General features: G+C 42.9%; 1 protein-coding gene across 1 annotated transcript in view; it reads right to left on the reverse strand.

The window, feature by feature from the left end:
• Positions 1–19,112, reverse strand: part of GABRR3 (gamma-aminobutyric acid type A receptor subunit rho3) — a 42,764-nt gene extending 23,652 nt beyond the window's left edge. The window contains exons 1-2 of the mRNA XM_090031613.1: positions 18,970–19,112; positions 11,811–11,923 (exon numbers count right to left, since the gene is read on the reverse strand). Coding sequence (XP_089887739.1) covers positions 11,811–11,923; positions 18,970–19,112 — 256 coding nt within the window. The remainder of the gene's footprint in view (positions 1–11,810; positions 11,924–18,969) is intronic.
• Between the last annotated feature and the right edge of the window lie 1,447 nt (positions 19,113–20,559).

Genomic DNA, 20,559 nt, shown 5'->3' on the forward strand with positions numbered 1-20,559 from the left:
TAATGCAGCATTCAGTTCCCCTTCAGTCATAAGACTGTGCCTCTCGTTTTCATGTTGCATTTATTTACAAAGCAACCACCAGCAGCTCTCTGCAGGCTCAGGTCAAATGAGATCTTTCCCTCCAATGCATGTTCAAGGAACTATGTAGTCAGCAGCAGTATAATGATGTTCCCAGGTGCCTGGAGCAACTGCCACATTTAGGGGCAGCAGCAACTTCTGGTTGCTGCCATGCTGCCAGTGAGATCCTCTAGCAGCAGCTGTTCCCCCTTTTCCCCCATAACCAAGTCAGTGACCAGCTCACCTATCCCAGTCACCCCCTACTCTAATTACAGCACTCATAGTCAGGGCTATGCACATGCTGCTGTGCTCTCTGCTTATAAATGCAGTAACTCAACTTCCTTATTATTCCTGTGCAGTCCACTATGGGATCTAGTTACATCAACATTTTTCATTTGAAACTTGTTCTTACTAAAACTGGCTATTTAATCATAACGGACATTTCCACTGGGAACATCTGATTTTGAAAAAATAATGAAAACCCAACACTGAAAAAACGGACTTTCCATTTTCTTGAACAATCCCCCCCACTCTCCCATGTAGAAGAAAGAAGCTAATTTTAAATCAAAGCTTCTAGCATGACATTTCATTTTCAGATCAAAAAGTCTTTCTTGCCCAGCTCCAAGTAGTACTCTATCAACTGACAGCAGAATACAAGTTCCATCAGAGGAGAAAGATCGTATCTTCATTCTTGAGAAGGGGGAACATGACATTTTAACAAAAGTATTTAAAATGCTGGAAATGTTCAGATCTTTTTTGTATAGTTTAAAGAGCCCATCCCAGGGTAGAGCAGAACAAAAATTCAGTGGGACAAGTTCTGCTTTTCAGTATACTGGTGCAGCCTTAGTGATTTCCCAGAATTTGACCTCATGTTTTAAAAGCACAAATTAAGCTTGAGTTTCCTTAAGTTGGATTTTCCTTATTTCAGATTGTCTTTGTTTAGAAAGGGTCTTCTGAGCCCTCAACCTTTCTGTTAGCTTCTTACAACCCTGGTTGAGGGCAAGCTGTTTCTTAAGAAATCTAATGACTGTTTTCCAGTACTGGTGCAGCTACACTGGTGCTACCAACGGCAAGAACTATGGGAGACAATAGATGTGGCTCTGGGGTTCTTTACACTCATATTGGGAAAACTTGTTCAAATACTATTATAAGACCAGAATAGACAGTAGGGGCACTGGTTGGTGGTAAGCAGAGAGGCAACAGAAGATGGACAGATGTTAATTTAAGTGCTATTGACATTTTATAAGCAATAAAATACTGTATCAAATTACTACCTAGGTATTTTGCAAGGCAAGCTCTCCATTCTGCCTGCTGCTCTGAGTGGGATAGGTGCAGTTTTACGTTTCAAAATATGATGGACAGCAGTGGATCATAATCCTGACCTGTAATGAACATGCTGTGTTTTCTTTTTTCTTGTAGTTAGAAGAGACTCCCTGCATATGAAGTACAAGTGGGTGGTTGTGTTGGGAAACAGTTTCTAGGATTGGAGGGACAAGTACAGACCTTATAAAACAAGGGTGGCTAACCTGTGGCACTTGTGTGTGGCACACAGCAGATCAGGAAGGGAAAAAGCAGAACAGAAGACAGGGCAGGAAGCACAGGGAAGGAAACAAAAAGCAGAGAAGCAGACTGGGCAGGGTAAGGGGCTGGAGTGGCACTGGGGAGGGTGCAGAGCTGATCTGGTGCACACCTGCCAAAAAAAGTTGGCCCCTGCTGTTAGAGAACATCAGAGAGGCTGATGAAAGGGTAGATTAGGTACAGTTGATTGTGACTCGATCCTATTTGTTATGTGCAAACAAAATAGTCCCAACCAGTCATACTTTGCACATGAAAGGGACAAATTTCATAAAGCTGAAAGTAATGATAAGCCAAGTCAGCTTGGACAAATAATTTAAACAGAAAAGAAAATGGGGAACCGTTTAAGAACATTTTCTGAGGTGCCCCAAAATCCACAATCCCACAATAGAAAAAGAGACCACAGTGGTTGAGGTGGAAAAAACCAAAAAGCTTATATAGGAAGTAAAAGAAGCTATAAAAATAACTTTGAAAAACCAAAAAGTAGAATAAAGGGAAAGTTGACAGTGGGTGCATCTACATGTGATATTAGTGCACCTGAATAAACTCCAGCACACTTCAAGCTGCAGTTTATTGCTCCTGGGTGCAGTGTTTACACATGCACACAGGACTGCAGCACAATGAGCCAGGGTGGCACAGCTTCAACTGGCAGGAGGTCCGGGGGGGTCAGCCTGCCAAACTGAGACTGCCCCAACCTGGCTTAATGTGCTGCAGCTGAGCTGACTGGAGCACAACAGTGCCACAGTATGGGGTTAGCCAACAGGCAGACCCACACTGTAGCATCCTCATGCATGAGCCAGCCCTGATCACTCTCTACCACATGTGTTGCTGTGGAGTAAATAACCCTGCCATAGGGTAGTATTTCTGTTGGGCAGTACTATCCTATAGTAGAGTTAATTAACTTTCTGTAGTCTAAGAGCACCATTTGAATAGATGGTGATGCTTTAGTGCAGAGCTAATGAGTCAACTCCACAGTAACAAGCTCATGTAGCTGTGCCCAATGATGACTATAAGTCAAAGCAAGGAATTGTATCAAAGTGATAAGGGAAGCAAAAGGCCACATGGAGGAATCTATGGTTGGCAGATTTAGGATATCTCTAAATAACTAAACATATCAGGAAAAAATAGAATTCTAAAATGCAATTCATCCCTTACTGGATGGAAATGCTAGAATTGCCAATAATAACACAGAAAAGGCAGAAGAATTCAATAAATGTTTCTGTTCTGTATTTGGGGAAAAAGCTGGATGAAATAACTTCCATTCCAACCATAGTTACAGGGGATGTTAAACAAGCAGTTTTTTCTACACAGCTGTAAATTCATTATTATCACCTCATCTTTGAACTGTCCAGCCCCTGCTCACCTCCCTGGTGCTGAGCTAGAGTACATCAAATCCTTGATCCAGAAAGTACAGGGAGTGATGATGACACCTTCATTCACTCTGACCCTAACCTGGCAAAGAAGATAAGCCTTTGACTAGCTCTAAGGGCAAGTGTAGCCCTAGTTACTTCAGCGAAACACATGCTTACAGGTAGTCATGTGTTTAAGTTCCTTGCTGAACTGGGAGCTTTCTGCATGTTGTCCTTCCTCTTCTATGCAGCAGATAGAGTTCTCAGTTTATTAACAGCTCTGATAATGAACTGAGAACTTCAATCTCTGTGGCAAACAATCAGGCACTAGCATCACATTCATTTTGGAAAAAAATAGCAAAGGGAAAGCTATGTTTTTTGTTTCCCCTTTTGACAGAACTGGAGGACAGGAGAAAGGATTTTGTTATTAAATTAAGCAGCCTCAATGGCTGCTGGGCTATTGCTACAAATCATTATTTTAGAGGATTAGTGATTTTCACAATGGGAGTTCTGCAGATTTTCATGGTAATTACACCTCAGCAATATATATATATGTTTTTTCTGATGGATTTACACATTCATGCAAAACTGCTTCTACTCCATGGGATCTGCTTTTCTTTATTTTATGAATGTAAAAGGTTTAAACAAAGCAAATAGTTCTGTCATGAGCGCTGAGTTTACTGTCATAGATGGCTGGAGCAGAAGATAGAAGCTGCATCGCAAAGTTACGTAACAACCTTTTTTTTTTTAAATGTAGGTCCTCGCACTTTCAGTAGCATTTCAGTGACCCTTTCCATGGCAGGAATGACTGGTTTTCTGTGGATTTCTAAGGAGTATTAGTTGTCCCTTTTACCATACAGTGTATTACACATTCATCCTCACAGGATATATGGAGAAATTAAGAAAATCTGCTCTTGAATTCCAAAAGTTTTGTTCTTTTCCCGCCTGATAATGAACTCATTCCTTAGCTGTCATACAATATAATTTCCACAATGTTCCAAACATTTAAGAAGGAAGGGAAAATTACTACTGAATGCACATACATACACAAGATCTATTACTTGTGAATGTAGTGTCAGACATAGCCTATTCTGCCAAACTGCCCGTCTGGATATAATTGGAGTGTTGTGGTAGCTGTGATGGTCCAGGAAACATGCAAGAAGCAAAGTCCAATACAAGATATAACCAAGGCACTCTTGGCTAGCACCTGAGCCCTCTTCAAACTGCACTGAATTGTAACAAGGTATACTGCAGATTTAAGGGTTGTCCCCAGTGTCAGACCAGCACATGGAAATACATGTCCCAGAAACTGTAGCTTTGGTAAGAGCGCATACTGGGAAAGAATTAGGTATATAAAAAGGTTCCAGTTACCTTAGCAAAAGCCCAGAAAAGAGGCAAGATCTGTAATCTAAAAAGGCCTGTGAGTCTGCACTGGTGGAAAAAGAGATGCTCAAAAGCATAAGGTAACAAGAGACAGCAGAGTTCTGAGAACGGTATTACATTTCCCTGGGACAAATGAAGCTGGAGGACTGACAGCAAAGGGATTCTTATCTATGCTTGCTTGTTCAAAATACATAAGTAGCCAAAGCCCAGGATGGATTTTAAAGGACTATCAGAGTAAAGGAAGATGTCATGGACCAGGGAAGCACAGAGGTCTTGGAACACTCATTGAATGACAGCTTCCTGCTTTGGATCCCAAAGCTGTCACCTTCGAAGGCAGGTGGGAAGATATCTCTTGTAACAATGGGAAAATATTTTATTCAGATCTTCAGTAGGGGGATATGGTGCAGACAGGGGAAAAAATGGTGTTAGATGTCTTGTTAGAACCCTTGTGTTACTCTGGACTTCCGCTGGACTCTTGCTTACCCTAGACATGGTGAATTACTTTTCGTTTAGTTGCAGAGTGAAAGTTACCCAGCTACCAGGCATGGTAACTCCTCTTTGAGGAAGTCAAGACAAAGGCTACATCTAATTACCTAAAGCTGCCTGTCTACAGAGATCAACAATTTCTACTAGCTAAATAGCACTATGCACGTACGTTATAGCTTTAACATTTTTAAAGTATGTTAATGTTGTTGTGGTCTTCCTTGGATGACATACAGAGATGTTGTAAACTTCAGCCCTGCTACAGCTAAATAAAATAATCCCTGTGCAGTGTGCAAATGGTCATCTATAAGATTACTCCACTCCAGGATAAACGTCCACTAAGACGTCCACTATATGTGTTCATGTCACCTATCAGTGCTGTACATAGTTCTTTTAATCTGTAGGACTCAAAAGTCTTCAGTAAGGGAGATGAGGTATTATATAGTGAGGAAAACCAAGGCACAATGAATATAAAGAATTACTCATTATATAGGCTTTAAAAAGATCATTTTTGTTACAAAAGAAGAGAGCCTTTATGAAACTGAGGTCAAAACTAAAATGAGCTGTAGAGTCAGTGAGGAAAAGACACAGGAAAGCATGGCACTGCAGCAGGAGCTATAGAGCACCTGGCTCTTGTACAGAAACAAAAAATGGAAGTGAAAAAGGTGAAGAGAGGGAGCAGGGTTGGTGTGGCCAACTCCAGCATGTCCTCAAGGGGGATGGTAAAGAAAGAGAGTGCAATTTTTCAAAAGACTTGGAACTGCACTGCATTATGGCTAAGAAATAATGCATAGGAAGATTATTTCAAAGGGATTCAAAGAACAGCCATCTCCAACCACTTCCTTCAACACAGTTCTGACTATCTTGCTCTAGTTTGCATAGTGAGATGGCAGAACTTAGCTGGCTACAAGAAATATTTTTGGCACATGAACTGGCCTACACTGATTCAGAAAAAGTGATCTTTGGGCATGTCTACAAGTGCCCCCAACTGCACAGTTATTATAGCCATTTAGTACTTGCTTTAGCAGAGACTGTGTTACTACTGCACAGTCCCAGCAGCACACGGGTCATTTCCAGCCCTACTGTGCAGTAGCATTAGTGTCACAGTTCCTGCCCAGCAATGCTATGTCACTGCAGCTCATTGCTAGAGTGACACAGCATCTTGTGTAGACACACTTCTTGGTCCTGAATTTTAGGACCGAGCATGGCCAGTCTGTGTGAGGTTGGTAATGCCATATATTTTTTCTTTTGTTGAAGTCCACATTAGATTCTTTTTTACCAGCACCATGGTGTATAATGTGCAAATAACTTATCTGCATCTCAACCCACCAAGTTTTCAGGTCTTTGATGGCATTCTTTCCAGGGGGGTGCTGTGTTTTAAGGCAATGACAATTACTCAGGCTGCCAGATACCTTCCCACAATTCAGCAGACGTAGAATCCTGTGTTGAGAGACTGTGGGCAGAACATCTCTTCTTACTCATTCATATTGCCTTTGCTTCCAGAAGTAAGTCCCCAGCAAAGGCAGTAATGGTTCACCTAATTCAGTTTCATCTGAACAAACCAATGTAACTATAGAGCAACAATATAGTTTGAGGTATTCATCTCAGGAGCTAGTGGTTTCCTCTCTGGAAATCATACTTTATGCCACTGGCATACTACAGATTAATTTGTTTTAACAGTGGAGCTGCATCCAGACAAGTGTAGACATTTGTTTCCCTGGGGACAAGTAGCGGTGGCACAAGGTCTGCCACTGCTGCTTGTCCCCAGAGAATGCTTGTGCCATGCACGCCCTGATGCATGGCAGGTTACCCCAGGTGGGGTAGGAGAGGCCATGGCCAGCAACTGTGATGGCCCCAGCAGCCTTACCTGGGCTCCCAGGGACCTCCCAGGGCTGCATCCATGGCGCCAGTTTGCGGCAGCACATGCTGCCACCACATGCACCACCCCACTTTTTTTTCAGTGTGGGTTTCAATACCTGCACGTCCCTTGGCATGTCCAATGTGTGGCACCACAGATGGGTCTGCAGCACCACATACCACACTTCTGTCCTCATCTGGATGCGGCCTGGTAGGGCAAATTAAGGTGATGAACGAAGAGGGGAAGTTGGGTGGATTATGGTAGCTGGGAAAGAGACAAGCAATGAGGACATCTGGATAGGTAAAGGCATCAGGTTCTGTGTCCATAATGACACAGAAACTGTCCATCATGACACAGAAACTGTCCATCATCTACTCCATGTGCACATTCATAATCAGTGGTCAATGCAAAGGTAGTTTACCCCCCTTTCCCTGAGAGGTGAGCTACCTTGCATTTATTGCAAAGCAAAAAACCCTACTGGGGGAGTTACTGCACAGTAGTTTATTGTGTTGTTAATTCCCGCTGTAGCCTAGCTCCTGATAACTTGCTCCCAAAGCCATATCTGGGAGATCTTTTGGCCATGCGTAGATTGAGGCAAATATTGAAAGCACAACCAGCCCCAAACAAAGGTTTCCTTCAATATTACTTTTGCAGCAGACTGAGCCTGAGGGCCTGTCTGTGTCTGCCAATGACAGCGGCAGAGTACCTGCAACTCAACCTGTGAGAACCCGGTGAACTGGAACCAAACCAAAGGCAAAAATCCAGTAGGGCAAACAATGTAATGGGATAAGTGCAATGTAACTTTCAGTGAATATAATGAAAGGGGCTTGGATACAAATAGAGCTAATACCGCATTATGGGCTTGGTTTACTTAATCTAATTTTACAATGAAATACAGGCATTCTAGCATTTCCGTAGCAATAAGAAGAAACAGCATATTAATTGCCTGCTGTTTTTCCTTCATTTTGACACGTATTCCTGGGCCTTGCATTTGCAATAAATCTATTAATAAGTGAATAAAGACACAAATTGATTTTTAAATTACATTTTGCAAAAAGTCAGGGCCGTATATTACTTGTGCTTAAACCTGAGCACATCTGGAATATCTTTGGTTATAGGAGTTTACACCCATGTAAGTGACAGCAGTGTTTGGCGTATTCAGCTTAAAGTTGGTGTACTCACCACCACAGTTGCAGACACATTTTCAGAAGTGGAAAAGAAGAAGTAACCAAGTAAGCAAATGCCATATTTACTTTTGCCAGTACCAGCTACAGCTATATTATAGTATCTGCAAGGCAGTGATAGTTAAAATGACATTCTTGACCTCTATACTTATTTTCCCAAAGATTTCTCCAAACACATTTGCACAGTTTACAAGTCAAAACAAAAAAGTCTCCTACCACCACTTGAAACTCGCTTTAGTACCCAGTAATCAAAATTAGCATGTGTGCCTTCTGGTTTTATATTTTTTTACAAGCACAAGAAAGCCTGTGTTTAATTTCCTGGTCTGCCTCATATACTCTGCATGTCTGGCACAAAGTGAATTTAAGCTAGGTAGAGAAGAATTCCTCTGTATAGGAATTCCTTATGCTGGGTTCAGGGTAGCACACAGTCCAGAGTCAGCAGTCCCATTCCCAGACCTGACTCCTAAGAGGAGTGTGTGCTTGCTCTGGGAAGCATAGCAGAGCCAAGCTAGTAAAATCCCTGAGCCCAGCTCCAAGCTGTTACACCTGAAAAGCCCCACTTGGTGTCCCCAAGGACAGAATTTGTCACAATTCCACATAAAAAACACTTGCTTTTCAAATACATGCTCCTGAGCCCATCATTTTGTTGTGATATTTTTTCTCCCCTTAGTGAATGCATCCCACTGCGCTGAACAAATCATGCTTTGACATAGCACTAGAGCATGTGGCAGATACAACTCCACCAGGAATCACAGCACATATTATTTATTTAATATTATTTATTTAATATTATTTATTAAGCTTGAAGAAAACACATCTCCTGCCTGTGTAAAGCCAACGTGCTGTAAGTCTCTCTCCAGTCCCAAAGCCAGATTATTGCTGGGCTTATCCAGGTACACTAGTGGGGAGAGGTAAGCACTCTCTTCCCCCTACAGTAACTGCTGTAGTTAGGCTATGCAGGGTGCGTGGGCAATCCTGCTGGCAGGACTCTACCAGTCAGGGTCAGGGCTCTATAAACTCCATGCCTTCCAGAAGAGCTTCATTGGAGGAAGCAAGACTGATCTCTAACTTATTTAGGCTATCACCCCTTCCACCAGCTAATTCACCAACCAGGGCTTCTAGAGGCACTGGGACCAATCTACCACCATTGTCTTGCACCTTGTGCCATCACTTATACCAGTGCAATGGGATTTGGTATTACACATTACCACTTCAGAACGGTGGTGCTTCGCACTTACTCTGCACTGGTGTGGATAACACACAAGGTGCAGGGAACTGGTGAATTGAGTCTGGCTCATCTCCAGCTGTTCCTGCTTGCGTGTGGTGCCTCCTCCCTTTTACCAGCTTAGCTTAGGCTCTTCTGAACAAGTTAAACCCTAATGTTTGGAAAGAATTTAATCTTGTATGGCTTGCAGTCCTCAGCCCCTACACCGGGGTGGGCAATTATTTCAGGCCATTTACCGAGTTTTAGCAAGTTGTTGAGGGCCGCTTGGGTAGCCCCACCCCTTGACAGGTGCCCCACCCTCTGGTCACCATCTTGGGACCAGAAGTCCTGCCCCCTAACCCCTCACCTTCGCCACTCAGAAGTACTCCTTTCAGCAAAGGGTTTTGCCATGTCAGAACCAGAAAAATACCAAAGTATACTCTAAAAATCGAACATCTACAACATTCATTAATTGCATTTCATAGAATATTTTTGTCCTGATTTACATGTGTGTGTAGTGCACATAGAGGTGATCGCACAACAGCTTAAAATAAAGTCTTACTCTTGTAAACACCCCCTCCCACACACACACACGCACACACACATGCACTCTCTCTCTCCTTCCCCCTCCCTCGTTGCCCAGACACAGACACACATTCACCCCCTCCCACTCCTGGCCCTGGGGTACCAGCATGGAGACGGCAGGGGAAGGGAACGGGCAGGGCCTGATGCTCTTAGTCACCCAAGGCTTGGATCAGGCTCACTTTGCTCCTGGAGTCTGTGAGGTAAGTGGGGCTTGCAGAGGGTGGGGGGTTGCAGGGCAGGGGGGAAGCTGGCTGGGGGCTGAGGGAGTGGGGAGGTTTACACTCCAGCTAGGAACTGGGAGTTTGCAGCCGGGGAGCTGGCGGGGGGGGGTTAGTTTTGATAAACATAAAAAAATGACATGTTATGTTTTATAGCACTGTTTTTGTAAACAAACAAAAATTGAATACATAAAATAAAATCAAAAAAGATTTGAAACTAGATGACACAGTGTGACGCTCCACCCGCCCCTCCTGTCTCAGAATTCACCAGCTGCGCCTACTTCCTACCCCGCCTTCTCTGGGCTGCTGCCTATGCTCACTTGCCTGTTTGCCACTTAGGCCTTCACCCTGTCCCTTTTCCAGGCGTCTTCTGTGCAAGCCCGTCCCATGCTCCTTCTCTGTTGGAAGCTCCATCTAAGAACCCAACCAGCAGGTAACAACAGCGATGCTGCACTCCCTCCAGGTCTCCCTTTTTTGTAGAGGGAAGGGAGTGTTTTATAGCTTTACCTCATTTCTCAGCTTTTCTGACTCTTGCCTACAATCACTCTATCCAGGACCAGCAACCCCCTTAGGATGTTTTTTGTATCAGACCAAGACAGTACTAGATATTCCGTGCTTGGGGCCTGTCCTTACAGGGCCAGCGTGCCCTTTTAAAAGGACCAATGTAAACAACAGTGTATATAACACAGCCTTTCACTCAAGACATGGCAGCCACTGTAGCCAGCTGACAGCCTCCATCAAGAGTTGCACAGGGCAAGAAGCAAGACATGGTGCAGCTCTTGGGTATGTGGGCTTGGGCACGCACAGTGGGATGCCATGGCAGGGTGTGGGCAGGCCGGGAAACTGCTACATATGCAATTAGCAAGGGGGAGCACTTGCCCGGAGGCTGAGAGCCTCCGGGCAGGGCTAGGGGAAGGGCCTGCTGTGAGAAAACGGGGGTTGGAGGTGTGGTTCCCTGCACTGGGCAGCCAATCAAGGGGGTCCCATGTGCTTGGGTGTGCTCAGCAGTCTCTAGGAGCCCCAGGAACCTGTAGGACATACTACGATATATACCTGAGTGCCCCTCACTTGTAGGCCTCCATCAGCACAGCCTACCTGCATCAACTCTCCCTGCAAGGAGGAATGTGTATAGTGTTTGCTCCCTATCTTCACTTTGGTCACTCAGATTAACCGCATCTGAGATCAGTTCTTCCCTCTTCTTTCTGAACGACAGCATGAGGCTATAATCTGGAGCGGGCCAGTCAATTTCCACAGATCATGAGCACAGAGCAAGAGACTCAGAGGTTCAGAAAAGCCTTTTAGCACGGCAGCTTTCTCATTTTAACTGTTGTGATTTACAGCCAAAATCTGTCATTCTTATATGCATCTCCAACTCTAAAGAAACATGCCAAGGGACAGCCAGGAGTAGATGTTGCCCCTACCACAGGATAGCCAAATTATGAACTTTCTGTCCAGTACCACTTTTATTCACATATAAGATAATTAAAGAGCGAAATAATAATTCTACAACCCAGTAACCTGAGAAACTGTGTACCAATAAACTGAAAATCCAGGGGTAGAGTTTTGCTTTCATCATGCAACATATTCAGGAATTGCTAACTGGCTTTCAGTAATTTGCTAATTACTACTAGGCTGTATGATTTCAGGGGTCATATTAATGCAGTGTTCTGACAATACAATTCTATCTATAAAATAATTTGTTGTGGAAAGCAGGCAGTTTGGACAACTCCTCCCATGTAGCACTAAATATAAAAATTATCTCTTGACTGAATCTACATCCTGGTTTAAGCCCACAGCAGGAAAAAAGTTACATTTACTCCATTTCTAAATGAACCTTCTGGGTGTGGATTCTACAGCCAACTCCATAAGAATAAATCATTAACTAGCACAATAATGCTATTTTGGACTGCTTACCTCCAAATCCAGGTCTCATTGCAAAATCATGCTCCTCTATGCGAAGAATCTGCTCATACTTCAGTGGTCGAAGTTTGGTACTATCTAGTTTCCTCATACTAATTTCTCGTTTGCTGCATTGAAAAAAAATCAAGTAAAAAGCTTTATTATATTGAGTGATAGTCACAGTCACAATTAAATGAAGATATGAGGCTAGATCCCCAGATTCTTGAAGCTAGGAGTCTGTGATATAACCATATAAATGAAGTTGATGAGATGGAAGTTGCAGGGGTAGATCAGGAGTGAAAATACACTCCATCTCTCTCTATTTACCCCTTTCTCTCCCTTCAGAGGTTAACCTTGCTGTTGGAAAAGATTATAACCAAGATTCATAGACACACACTTATTGAAGACTTTGATACAATATAAATTGTGTTTGGAAATAATATTGTGTAATTGTAGTTTTAATAGATGTCACATTGTATTATGTCCATATTATACAGTGAGTGACTGTGACTTCCATCCAGAGATTACCTCTGAATTTGACAGTCTTATTGTCTGGGATCAAGGAGGTATTTTTCCATGTCCCCTGGGAAATTCACTCAGATTCAGCCATGTTATAAGCTGACAAAAATAATGATTTCCTGTTTGTTATTTTGCGCTGTGCAGTTTATTTTAGTTTGCTACTAAAAAATGGTCAGCTTTCCATTAACACTGCAGATGAACTCTCAGCCTCATTTCACCATGCTACACACAGGTGAACCTCCCCATGGCATGCATACAAATACAGATGAACTTTTTGCCACTGCTGCTGACACCAGCTCTAGATTCACTTCTAGTGACTCTGTTCCCTTCACAATAGATTTTACTAAGCAAGTCCTCATACCCTACTGAGAAATTTCACAATTTAGGGACTTGGGCAACAGCGACCATGAAATTATCAGGTTCACTGTCTGCCACAAGGTCGACAAATCAACCAGCAGAATTGAAGTCCTGGACTTCAAGAATGCTGACTTTGACAAGCTCACAGCATTAGTACAGGAGGCAATAAGGGACCAGGAAGGGAAGGCAAATGGGGTGCACGAAGAATGGTCATTGCTCAAGGACACAATATTTGAAGCACAAAAGAAAATTGTTCCTGCAAAGAGGAAAGGTAGCAGGAGGGCTGGGAAGTCCTCCTGGCTTAATAGGGCCATTGCCATCCTCTTAAAAAAGAGGTTTACGCACAGTGGAAGATATGGACAGTCCTCAAGGAGGACTATATATTAGTGTCTAGCACTTGTAGAGAAATGATCAGAAAAGCCAAGGCGGTGACTGAGTTTAGGTTAGCCACGGGAGGCAAGGACAATAAGAAGTCCTTCTTTAGGTATGTAGGCAGTAGAAGGAAAACAAATGGAAGTGTGGGACCCCTGCTGAACACCTCAGGACAGCTGGTAACCAACATTCAGGAAAAAACTGAACTCCTGAATGCCCATTTTGCTTCGCTGTTTCACTGGACCAAGGGGAAAGACGAGCAAAATAAGGCTCATAGGGGGCACGCCAGGAATTACAGCTTCCCCACTGTGGATGCTGAGCGGGTGCAATACCAACTACAAAAGCTAGACATAAGTCAGTAGGACTGGATGGATTTAATCCAAGAGTGCTGAAGGAGCTGGCTGACATCATTGTGGAACCCCTGGCAAAGCTCTTTCAGAATTCATGGCGCACAGGGGAGATCCCTGGGGATTGGAAGAGGGCCAACATTGTGCCCATCTTCAAGAAGGGGAAGAGGGAGGACCTGGGCAACTATAGGCCAATCAGCCTAACCTACATCCCAGGGAAAATCCTGGAAAAGTTAATTAAAGAATCTATGTACGATACACTCCTGGAAGGTAAGGTTCTGAACGACAGCCAGCATGGCTTTGTCGCGGGTAGGTCTGGTCTTACCCATGTCATCTCCTTCTATGACCAGGTTTCTCGCCACCTGGACATGGGAGACATGGGAGACGTTATATACCTAGACTTCCAAAAGGCTTTTGATCTAGTATCCCACAATATCCTTGTGGGAAAACTGGAAGATTGTGGGCTCAGCTGCTCGACGAGTCCGTGGGTGGGAAACTGGCTACAGGGTAGGACCCAGAGAGTTCTCATGAACGGATCTGTGTCAGTCTGGTGCAAAGTGGCCAGTGGTGTCCCTCAGGGGTTCATGCTTGGACCAGGGCTTTTCAACATCTTTATCAATTATTTGGATGGAAGAGTGAAAAACTCACTGGCCTAGTTCGTGGACAACACCAAGTTATGTGGCAGTGTGGTTATGTCAGAAGGCAGGTTGCAGATACAGGTGGACCTGCACAGGCTTGAGAATTGGGCAGACAGGAACCAGATGAAGTTTAACATTTCCAAGTGTAAGGTGCTACATCTGGAGGCCAACAACCCTCAACATACATACAGGCTTGGTGGTGACAGCTTGACTTGCACCACGACCAAAAGGGACTTAGGGTTAATAATTGACCACTGCATGAATATGAGCTGTCAGTGCAAGGTGGTGGCCAGCAGGGCAAATAACATGCTGGCATGCATCAAACAATGCATCCCATGTAAAACTAAGGAAATGATACTCCCACTGTACTCAGCACTGGTGAGACCGCAGCTGGAGTACTGTGTCCAGTTCTGGGCGCCACACTTCAATAAGGATGTGGAAAAGCGTGACAGTGTCCAGAGAAGAGCCACCAGTATGATCAGGGTCTGGCAAGACAAGCCATACAAGGAAAGGCTGAGGGACCTGGGCCTCTTTAGCCTAAAGAAGAGAAGGCTGAGAGGGAACCTGATAGCAGCTTGCGACTATATCAGAGGAGTGCATAAGGAGCTCGGTGAACAGCCGTTCACTGGGGCAGCCCTTGGGAAGACCAGGACCAATGGAAATAAACTCCTGGAAGGCCACTTCAGGCTTAATTCCAGGAAAAACTCCTTCATAGTCAGGGTGTCCAGACTGTAGAATAAGCTCCCTCCAGAGGTGGTGCAGTCACCTACTCTGGAGGTTTTCAAGAGGAGACTGAGCAGTCACCTCATTGGGGTCACCTAACCCCAGTTCTCTTCCTGCCTAGAGCAGGGGGTGGGGGCTGGACCTGATGAGCTGCAGGGTCCCTTCCAGCCCCTAACAATCTATGAATCTAAAGAATCCAGGCCACCACTATGGCAGACTCAAGTCTCACTTACAGTGTGCCCTCAAAAAAACTCTGCTTAATTGTTTCTTGGTTTTGCTGTGCCCAAAACATGAAAACACATGCATTTTTCTGGTACTTGGACATGCTCCATATCTTTCACTATGAGCAGAGCAACAAACTTGATCTTCTGTAAGCAACTGTAGTTACTCCTTTGGCCCAAATGATAGAGGTCTCTGCTGAAAGTCCAGGGTTCAAACTATGCGAAAACATTGAACAGTGGCTCCTAATAGAGCTTTGCCTTTTTAAAGAAGACCCAGGAGATCATATTAAAAAAGAAATGTTAAAAGATTGTAACCAAGATTGCTCAGTTACTACTGTCACAGGTGCCCATAATTAATCATTAACTTCTGTTCTTTTCCAAACCATCCTGTGGCAGAGTTAATATACTTGAATATCATGTAATGGTCCTGGGCAATTAGTAGTACTGTTAAAGCTTCCAGTTGGACTTCTAAAAATAAGTTACTGTGAAAGCTAAGGAAAATAAATAAATAAATTCTCCAAGTAGATGATGCAAAAAGAGTTGTCAGTCATTAAAACTTTAGTGACTACAATCTATGTAAAACTAGCCAGTTTGAAAAGGATACAGAGGACATGGAATAGTAAAGTTCTGATCTGGGAAATGGAACGAGACAACGGTATGGATATTAGAATCGAAAACTAAGTTATATATAAAGATAGAGTATGAGAGACAAGGCTTTCCTAAGGTAATATTTAGTTGGGATACAGACTGACACACTTTCAAATGCAAGACATTCAAAAGAGAGTCTTACATTCAAGCGCTTAAATGTCTAACTCTATCCCAGCTACACAGTTGATCCAATAAAATGTGTCACCCTAAAGACTCCTTGCCGCTTGCATAATTTCTGGACCATTATGGCTACAACATTATTCTTACATTGACACAGAAAAATGAGAAATGCAAAAGCTTAACATGAACTAAAACATAAAGAAACTGCCAGAGACTGAAAGGAAGAGAAAAAAAGAACACAAGACTCTTCTGTGGACAATGACTTGGGTTAAGGGAGTACTATTGATGGAAGATAAATAGTCTTTATGCCTATTGTAAGGGATTTAAATCTTTAAAAATTATTTTTATTTGATAATGTTGATTTGTTAATGAATCAAGTTGAAAAGAAAGAAAATAATTAAAAACTGATGTTTCAGAGAATCACAGACTCCTGTGTCTCTCAGTTCAGCCACTGTCAAGTCAGTGTGTCCCAACGGGGAGAGGTCAGGGAATGAGAATTCTTACTTTTGTGTTGTGCTGCAACAATTTGGCTTTTGAACCCTTAAATTGAGCGATTTATCAAACCTTCAAGCCCAAACAAGAACTCATTAATAAAAAAATCACGACCTCATCAGAAATGTACATTGATCTCTCTCATAAGAGTGGATTTTTCAATGTTTTTACTAAAAATCAGTATTCGCTGTTGTAAAAAAAGAAAAGACCTGTAACGCTTTTACAGTCAAATGTTTTTGTTCTTTACTGTAGGAAATGGACCACGAGAATAATCTCTTTCTCATGTACTTTTAGCTAATGCCTTAAAATCTTCTTTGCAAGAGAGTGCAAACAAATAGCTTTGGAGGGGGAATTAGGTTACTCTATTAAACCAGTGGAAGTTGTAGGTTAAGTAACATTTTCACATGGGATGCTTTCTAAAAGGCCACACTTTTAACCAAGGCCATCTGGCAACAGTGTCCCTAATCACTCTAGTGCTGGCTGAAAGGTTTTTCCTCAGAAAGAAAGAGACTGACAGGAAACTGGGCCCTGCTGTAACATCTTAGCAGGAATGTCCCTGTTCAAAATAAAGCCAAAAATAATCAAACAAAGAAAAATTAAACCTATTTGGCCCTTTTCTGCAGAAATGCTGCCTTGCAGCTGCCAGTCTTTGGTACCCTCTGGTTCCAGTCCCGGCCTTTACATAGCCGGGGTCTAAGGAACACAGATATTTGGGGCCAGATCCTAGGGGCTATAAATCAATCTAGCTCCACTGACTTCTTTATGGAGGCTGCAGCCGACCGTCTTCCCATTTTTATGTTGCCCATCACCGGGGAGCGTTTTGTGGATTAATTAGTTGATGCCTGTAGAGCTCTCTGAAGATGAAGAGGGTTATATTCTAGTACTAAGCATTATTGCTATCATGTGGCAATCAGCCAGCACAGTCTGTCAAGTAGGATTTCACTGCAGCTGCTGATTCTCACTACGGGGCCCCTCTTCCATTCTGTAAATATTTATGCCACTGGGGGAGATTGGACCAACAGCACAGAGACATAAATCTGTCATTCACAAAACAGGACAAGCATGGGCTACAGTGGCCTGTGATCGCTCCTCATCTTCCAGTCAATATGCCTCAACTCACACTACCAGGAAACACCTTGCAGGCTAGCCAAAAGGTGAGGTTCTGTTCTAGTTCATTTTCTATTTGCTGAGACTCACAAGTGGCCAGTTAGTTCTCATTTTGATAGTGACTTGTTTTGGCTTTACTGTTATGGGTAACTGCTCTTGGCAAACACTCGGGTCATTTCTGACAGACTGCTGAGCCACCACATCTTTCCAGCATGTGTGGCTTGGACTACATTTGAACCCATGACCTAGATATCAAAGTCCTGAGGAGTTCCCTTGAACTAGGCAGCTGCTTCAAGCACTTCAGTTTTTAAATTTGCATTGGTCCCATTGCTTTGCATTTCTGGCACATGGCATCAGGAAGAAATTCAGTGATTCAGAGTAATGCAGCGCTCAGTAGTTCCAGTCCTGAAGTTTATTACAGGGCATGTACTCCTACCCACAGCAAAACATAGGAAATGGACATTCAAGCTTTAAAAATGCCAAGTATGCCAGAATAGTCCCATTACATTGTACTCTATCAACATAAAATAAGTTATGAACAGGATATAGGCCTCACGCTGTCCATTATGATGCAATGCTAGTAGTCACCATTATAACATAAACCAGAATGTCTTCCCTCTTCTTCCTTAAATGTAACCTTTTTTTGGGCATTTTCTTCTACTTTCATAAGAAGGCAGAACTTCGATGGGTTTGGGTTATCACTGGCAGTAACTGGGGGTCTTACATTTATATGTATATCTTATAATGCATACACAGACTCACATTCAGAGTTTTCACCCCATAGGTATAATATCAAACTGTACCTCTACCAACTGTTACTGCAACAAGAGCTGCTTTGCCTAGAAACATACGTGTCAAAAAGCTTTGCATCATATTTCTTTATAAATCAGGAACCGAAGAAGAAAGGCAAAGAAATAACTATTACCTTTCTCACGCCTCCCTTTAGTTCCAAAAGTTGGATTTAATCCTACTCATACTAAACAAAATTAATGAATCTGGTTAAGAAGTGAGATTAGCAGTTAGACACATAACAATTGTATAAATAAAATCCAGTCAGTGGCTGCATTGCAGAAAAGAAACTAGACTGTAAAATAATTAAGCTCACCTTGTTCTTTTCTTTAAAAGGCAGTAGCATGAGATTATAAATATTATCATCTTGGGGGCAATAAAGATAATATAATAATGGCCCAATCTTGGTATGCACTTCTTCTGATGGTATTAAAATATGATGCTCTGGGACAGGTGTGTGTTGATATTGATCAACTAATCACAATATTTAGTCTTCATATGTGTTTAACATTGTAAAGAGCTGTACAAATAATAACTAATTGATCATATAACTAGTAGACACAAACACAAAACATTGTACTATCATTATACTATATAATAATCATGCTGTAGATGCTGTCATGGTCACCGATACAACATTTGTTATAAAATTGTTATTGTTTATTATTTGTGATTTAAGAGCACCAACAGGCCACATCAATACTGAGGACACACTGTGCTCTGTGCAAATAGAGAATCTGGTGAAGCAGGACACTGAATAAAGAGGATTTGTTCCTCATTTTGTTGACAGACGCACAAAGTTTATTAGGAACATGGCCACAAGACAGGGTATACAGCTTACCTGGTATATTTCCTCATGGGCAAGCATTGCTGTTGATGGTGATGGTGATGGTGATGGTGATGACGACTTTGAGAATTTACGCTGGCTAGCACCACTATTGGCCATAGGCAGGTAAGGAACAGCAGTTTTATTGCAAGGTCCATCTCTCCCAAAACAGAAACACAACAGATTCAACCAATCCACCTGAATGACTTTTTATTTTTAGTGATCCTGTTATTGAGGAACAGCATACCATAAAGTGGAGGCAAAAAAAACAAGGCGGCACTGAAAACAAAAGACAAAGGCATCCCAGTCTTGAGCTCCCCTCTTTTTTTAGTAAATCCCAAAACTCTTTAGGATCTATATATTAGAGTATCTGCTGTCAAAGAGCTGTGTTTGCCTTTAGAAAAGTAATAAATACAGAAATTCCTTTTGTTGATGCTCAGTTTGATCCATTGCTTCCACTGTTTCAGGGTAGGCTGTAGTTTTCTCACTCATTCAGTAAATTCTCATATGTAGCTCTGTACAGACAAAGGAATGATGTCAAATACTTAATCCCCCTTAATCCTACACAACACCACATAAAAATCTGTGCATAAGAAGAAAAAGCCACTAAATTAATCTTAGTTACTGTATGCATCCTCAAACTTATTTCGTATATAGATCAAAATATTTCCTTAATTGGATGAGTAACACTTTGTCCCATAGACTGCTAACCTTATTTTTGTTAATGATTGATAGAAGTGGACATCTTGACTGGAGAAATATAATCAGTTCAAAGAAGTGTAACTTGCTGAGATAAACTCAATGCAAAACCAAAGTCTGGCATCAAATATTTTTGGCACTTCATCTGAAATTTTACAATACTACCAATCATTCCTTTTTTGGAGATGCCTTCAGTTATCCCATCACTTTAACAAGCCTATAGAACCCAACTATATGGATAAGATCTATTAACTTTCCATTACCAACAGTTCAATAATAAATATACCACCACCCATAAAAATAGCAGATAAACATCAGCTCTCTTGCTCTCTGAGAGCAGTATCTTTTATATTGTTTCTAAATATTTTTTTCCTCAAGCAAAGGACAACTTCACTCCGAGGTTCTCTTTGGAACATGAACAGCAGGTGTCCTTGGTGGCTGGGGGGGCGCAGCCGCGCTGGTAGCAGTGGGAGTGAAGCGGTGGCGGTGGGAGCTCGGTGGTGGTAAGCTGAGAGCTCCTGCAGACGCCACTGGCACTGTTGGTGGAGGGGTGTGAGCACTGACCAAGGGTTGGCGACCACCCGCAGGTGCCCAGAGGCTATTGTGGACTACCTGCAGACACCACCAGCAGTGGCAGTGGTGGGGTGGCAAGCAGCGACTGCCCGCAGGCGCCGCCAGTAGTGTCAGTGGCACCTTTTTGCAGGGAGTGCACCACCATACTCAGGGGGTGCACGTGTACCCGCATGCACCCCCTACATGTCACCCCTGCTTTCAAATGTCAAATGTCAACAGCCTGGAGGTTGGAGGCAGAGACCCACCCACCCCAGTGGGGTGGGTGAGATGAGCTAGTGATATGCCCACAGTCCATGGTGCCTCAGGTTCCCCTCTCAGGTAACTTTCTTGGGG

Source organism: Crocodylus siamensis, chromosome 1 (genome assembly GCF_052110815.1).
Source record: "Crocodylus siamensis isolate JL-2025a chromosome 1, ASM5211081v1, whole genome shotgun sequence".
Lineage (NCBI taxonomy): Eukaryota > Metazoa > Chordata > Crocodylia > Crocodylidae > Crocodylus > Crocodylus siamensis.